The following is a 5,930-nucleotide window of genomic DNA, read 5'->3' on the forward strand; positions in this document are numbered from 1 at the left end:
GAGGGAGGGATGGATGTATAGATGTATGTATGTACAGTATGTATGGACAGATAGATGGAGGGATGGATGGAAGATGGATGGATGGATGGATGGATGGAAGATGGATGGAAGATGGATAGATGGATGCATGCATGGATGGTAGGATGGCTGGAGGGAGGGATGGATGGATGGATGATGGTTGGATGGATAGATGGATGAACAGGTGGATGGATGATAGCCAAAACATTTAGCAGATTTCAAAGAAAGTTTTTGCAGAAACATCAAGTATCTTTATTTATTTATTATATTTATTTATATATTATTTATTATTTAGTATTTCTGGGGGGAAAAATAAAAACGGTAAAAAAAGTGAAATCTTCTGAAAAGTATAAAAGTTAGAAACAACAATCTGCTCCAGGCATCAAACCATCACCTCGTTTAGGTTCAACATGAACCCCACTGTTCCTGAGATGGTGCCGGGGGCCCCTCTGGGCCCCCCTGGGCCCCCCTGGGCCCCCTGGCTGCAGACACCTGGGAGGCGGTCCCTTCATAAAACACTCTTTCCCTCCACCAACCGTCTCGCTGCAGTTTCATTCACTCGTTCCTTCTGATGATCATGAAGTGCTTGTTTTGCTTCGTAGTTTTCTCGTGCACGCGCTCTGATTTATTTATTGGAGTGTTTCTAATTTCCTGCGTGTGTTTGTTGTTTTATCAGTCGATCTTCTGTGGACGGTATTTACTGAAGTTTGTCAGATGTCTTCCACGAGTTCCTGAAGGTGTTGAGACGTCAGTCAGCTGCAGGTGTGAGATTTTTCCAGCAGAGCGGGGGCTAAAACTGGGGGTGTGAATCTCCAGCATCTGAGGATGTGTCAGAGCTCTTATTGTGCGTGCCTCCTGACAAACACGCAAACGCACCGCTCGCCGTCCTCCCTCTGTTCTGACTTGATGTTTTTCTAGAAGCCGTCAGGCCGTGCAGCTGATTCACATGTTCACATGCTTGTGTTGATCCATGGAAACTCATCAGCGCCGCCCGCTTCTCCTAGCAACCCCGAGTTAGCGCCGAGCTAACAGCCAGAAAACATCCGGGCCTCGGCTGGTTCCCCTCGGATCATCTGTTGGGCTTCAGCTGCTGCTGCTGCTGAGCTGGGGCTTTATTTACAATTAAAAACAAAGAAACCAGTGAAATGAAACAATACATTCAGGTTTTATTACCTCACGAAAAACAGTAAATAATAATTTAAACCGCTCTCATTTAGCAATTCCACTAATAAAACTGTTTATCCTAAATAATCCACAATTTAAAAAAGTATGTTGAACTGAGGAAATTTATTGAAGCAAAGAAGAATATTTAACTAAGTGAACTCCTTCCAAACGTTTCCAGTTTGATTTGCAGTAATTTAAGTTTTTATTCATAAACATTTTATTAAAATCTGTGCAGGTTTGATGGCGAACGTCAGACTGGTTGTGTTTTGTGACTCACGTGAAAAGAGTCAAAGTAAAAACACGATCGAAACACTTTTATATATTTTATTATAAACCTTTTAGTCACGTTCTTTATTGTAAATCTGCACCGGTGCGTCCAACGTGTTGGACGTCATCACGAATGGCGCTCACAAACATCACCATTGTTTACCTCTTCCTGCAGGTAAACAAACACAACATCTGGCTACAAACGTTGCTGACAATCTTCAAACGTTAATATGAGATCAATATTGTGCAGAGTTGGTTCTTATTTTATGACTTTTTTTTGACTGCGCTTCTGGAATTTGCCTTTAAGTTGTTAAAAATGAATTAGAAAAACATTTACTCAGTTAGACATGCAGTCTTAGAATAAAGGAAACAAATATTCCTTTTAATATTCCATTTAACCTTCCAAAATACTGATTTTATTTATTAATTTGTGTAATTTGTATCAATTGCTGTGACTTTCTGATGAGAGCAGATCCTTAAAAACACTCGGGTTTGATTGAATCAAGAACCTCCTTCTTGTGGCTCGGCCTCCTGCCACAGTCTGTGAATGAGCTCTTGTGATGGCGTCTGGGTGTGGGGGGGGGGGGGGGTCGGTCTAAAGCGTGATGTCACCGTCTGATGAGTGGACACGTTCTGCAGACGTTCTGCAGACGTTCTGCAGACGAAGGCCGGGGAAGGGCTGGGCCGTTAGCGGGACGTGATGTGAAGAGGAATGTGTTGTTGGCTCTGAGGAGCATCGTCTGCTGGACTCAAAGTCCATCTGTTACAGAGAAGAGGCATGAACCACATGAGTGCTTTAAATTATTAATAAACCTCTCCATTAAAAATCCTTCTTCTAATCTGCTGACAGAAAGAAGAAAATGCCGTATTTTTTGCTCTATAAGTTGCAGTTTTTTACATAATTTGCATGCCCTGCGACTTATTTATGTTTATATATATATATATATATATATATATATATATAAACCAATCTTTGGCTGAGATGTGACCGTTTTCATTCATTCTGACTGGAAATATTGATCACTACCATTTTCAGCCGCTAGATGGCACTCGAGTATTGTGGCAAGCTGGTGTGTCATGTAATAGGTAAAAGTGGCTATTAATGACACAATCGGCTTGCCATAGCCTGCCACCTTCGTCCAGCTCGCCTGGAGCAACCGTCAAATCGGCTTCATTTCGCTGCGCCGCCCCGGTGAAATGCAGCTGACTTGACCATTAAAGTGCATTTATTAAATAAAAGTTCAACTGAGACACACCTTTACTATAAAGTCGAGCAAACAAATAATTGTTTTAGGTGTTTATCGTGTAAAATTTTGAAGAAATGCGCAGCGACTCATCCCTCTGCGTGTTTCTACTTCTTTGTATCGGCTTTTGAAATGCAGCTGATTTGAGCGTCAAAGTGCATTTATTAAGGAAAAGTTCAACTGAGACACACCTTTGTTATAACTCCACATTTTTAAAAACGGTTACACAAAAATCAAACAATCGCATTACACAAAGAATTATGCAAACTGAAAATGGTGATGGAGCTCAATCTGAGGTAATCCCAAACTCAAAGTACGAAATTAAAAACTCCCACAGCCAGAAACTGGGAACAATTTAAAACCAGACTTTAAAGTGGCAGCAAGAAAACCAACAACAAGAAACAGGCTCAACATTACCGGAGGAAGCATCAGTTTTGTTGTGATTAACGAACAGAGAACAGGTGTGACGGGTCAGAAATGGACGAGTTTTAAAAGTGAAACAGGAAGTAAAGCTGACCACAATAAACAAAATAAATTAAAGCGTGAGGAAAAAAGCAGAACAGGAATAAAGAGAAGCAGAAAACAGAAACTAAATTCAGATTCTGGTTCTTTCGTTCCCACACAGTATCTGATGTTTCTGTTGTCGCAGCTCTTTCTTGGGATCAGACCTTGACCCTGAAGATGTCAGCTCCTCGGACCTGTTGAAGGATGAAACTGGAGAACGTCTTGCGTCTTTTCTTTAGTTGCACTCAGAGCTCCGGCACACTTTTGTTTCTCGGCACCGCGTCCTCGAGGGAGCGCTCGTTTCATTCCGTCTCTCAGCTTCGACCTCTGTACCCTTGCCACCATGTTCTGCTCAGCCCGGGCTGGTGCCACGCCCCAGTTGGGCTCCTATTTTTATCTTTTATTGTGATGACGCAGGTCACTGGAGCAGTGACGGGGTCAGCTTATTAAAAAGATTTCACTATAATGCAATGACCTCAACACTTGTTGACAGTTTAATAATAAGTTCACGGTTCGTTGCTGCTCAGCTAGTTCAGCTTTTTGCGTCACCTCAACATTGGATGATCCATATTTGATAAATCAGATAATAATTTAAACCATTTTACTTGTTGACGTTCGGTCATCCACAGAGTTCTAATGGAAAAGTAACGTTTGTATATCCAATGTTTTAATGTCCAGGTGAAAACCAGCCCTCCTCTAATCCTTTCATTTCAGTCATTGCTGTCAATCACCGTCATTTAAACCCTGAAAATGTCTCCGCTCTTGTTTCCCTTCGCAGGTATGAATGCGGCGGTCCGGGCTGTGGTCCGGATGGGGATCTACGTGGGAGCAAAGGTCTACTTCATCCACGAGGTGAGGCAGGACTCAGGATTTAGACGGGGCCTCAGGAGACTCAGCAGTCTCTGTTCCTCTCTGCAGCCCATTAAATCACAACGGAGCACATTTCTGCTCTGGGCCGACTGGATCTTAGAGACCCGGCAGGATTCCAGGGCTCTGAATCAGAACTGGACCTGCACCTGAGTTTTTCTGCTCTGCTGCTATTTGACCAAATTCATTTAAAGTTAATGATGAGAAATATTTCATGTAAATTTATCACAGGTTTGATTTCTCTACCAACCGGTGAGGAAGATTCCATTTTTATTCTGACCCGACCCACGAAACGTCCTCAACAAACGCTTAGCTGAGCTGGTTTTAATGGGAACGTGTAGAAAACAATCACAGATTCTTTTCTTATCTAAAGATGACGCAGTCTGAAAGAAAATAGCACACCAGCAACACTTTTTAAGTTTAGCTGTTTTAAAATGTTCAGCGAGTATTGATATTCTGACTTTTACAGCTTCAGAGGTGGTAAAAGTAGGAATGTGCATTTTAACAACTGCTTACTTCACTGGTGGCCTTTATGCAATGACACAAATATGAGCTGAGATATTTGGCGGGTTCGGATCCCGTGGAACCGGTTGTTCACACAATCTGTCGTTCCTGCTGCTTCTCTACGGTGGCCAGGAGGCGTAAATGTGCAACATTTCAAAACATATAATTACATTTTTTTTTAAAATACAACAAAAAGAACAAAAACACAACATCTGAGAAAACAGAATTTCATTAGGCCAATGTGGAAGTGGCCAGAATTACATTTGAAAAATGTAATAAATAAACATAATAAATAAATAATTTATTAAAGTAAAAAAAAAAAACACACACACACACTAAAAACAAACCCCACTTCCTCATTTTTTTTTCAAATGTGATTCCGGCCACTTCCACTTCAGCCACTTCCACTTAAGCCACTTCCGCTTCAGCCACTTCCGCTTCAGCCACTTCCACTTCAGCCACTTCCACTTAAGCCACTTCCACTTCAGCCACTTCCACTTAAGTCACTTCCACTTCAGCCACTTCCGCTTCAGCCACTTCCGCTTCAGCCACTTCCGCTTCAGCCACTTCCGCTTTGGCTTAATGCAATTCTGTTTTTTCAAATGTTCATTTGAGCCTCATGGCCACCGTACTTCTCTGGACGTCTCAGGTAGAAACAAGCTACTGGTTGATATTTTATAAAACTACTGCTGCAAAAGAAACAATGCTCCTTTAAACACAGATGGTGAGAAATTGTTGGCACCTTTATAAAGGAAGAGAAACCTGACCCCCCCCCCCCCCCACCCCCCCAGTGTGTATTTATAACATACGGGTTGACCACCTCTGTTACTGTATGAGTCATGTTTAGTGAATGGGCTGTTAATAAAACACGACTTGTCATACCTGACCCGTCGTGTTTTATGTTTATTACAGTTCAGGCCTCTATAAATATACATCGGATGGATACGTTTGCACTTGTTTCTTCTCGCTGAACTCAAACAACATCCATACGTACAAATTGTCTTTAAACTTTTAGAAATCTCTAATTTATGTGGCTGAGGTGGACATTTCAAGTGAACGGCGTAATCTCTGAGTTTATCATCATTTATCGTCCACCTGTCCGTACTGACAGTGGATCCACAGAAACTGTTCACCTGGAAAAAGTCGTCACATGTGAGAACAAGAAATCTCCTTTTAGTTGACTGTGGTCTAAAATGATACAATTAAAGACAATATTAACAGATTAAAGACAATATTAACAGATTAAAGACAATATTAACAGATTAACGACAATAATAACAGATTAAAGACTATATTAACAGATTAAAGACAATAGTAACAGATTAACAACAATATTAACAGAATAAAAACAATATAAACAGA

General features: G+C 41.2%; 1 protein-coding gene across 4 annotated transcripts in view; it reads left to right on the forward strand.

Annotated features, from left to right (window-relative positions):
• The window catches only part of LOC119415257 (ATP-dependent 6-phosphofructokinase, platelet type), a 43,393-nt gene that overhangs the window by 2,530 nt on the left and 34,933 nt on the right, over positions 1 to 5,930 (forward strand). For all 4 annotated transcript variants that reach the window (XM_037682430.1, XM_037682429.1, XM_037682431.1 and 1 more), the window contains exon 2: positions 3,976 to 4,049. In XM_037682430.1, coding sequence (XP_037538358.1) covers positions 3,976 to 4,049 — 74 coding nt within the window. The remainder of the gene's footprint in view (positions 1 to 3,975; positions 4,050 to 5,930) is intronic.

This window comes from Nematolebias whitei, chromosome 9 (assembly GCF_014905685.2).
Source record: "Nematolebias whitei isolate Nwh7 chromosome 9, NemWhi1, whole genome shotgun sequence".
Taxonomy (NCBI): domain Eukaryota; kingdom Metazoa; phylum Chordata; class Actinopteri; order Cyprinodontiformes; family Rivulidae; genus Nematolebias; species Nematolebias whitei.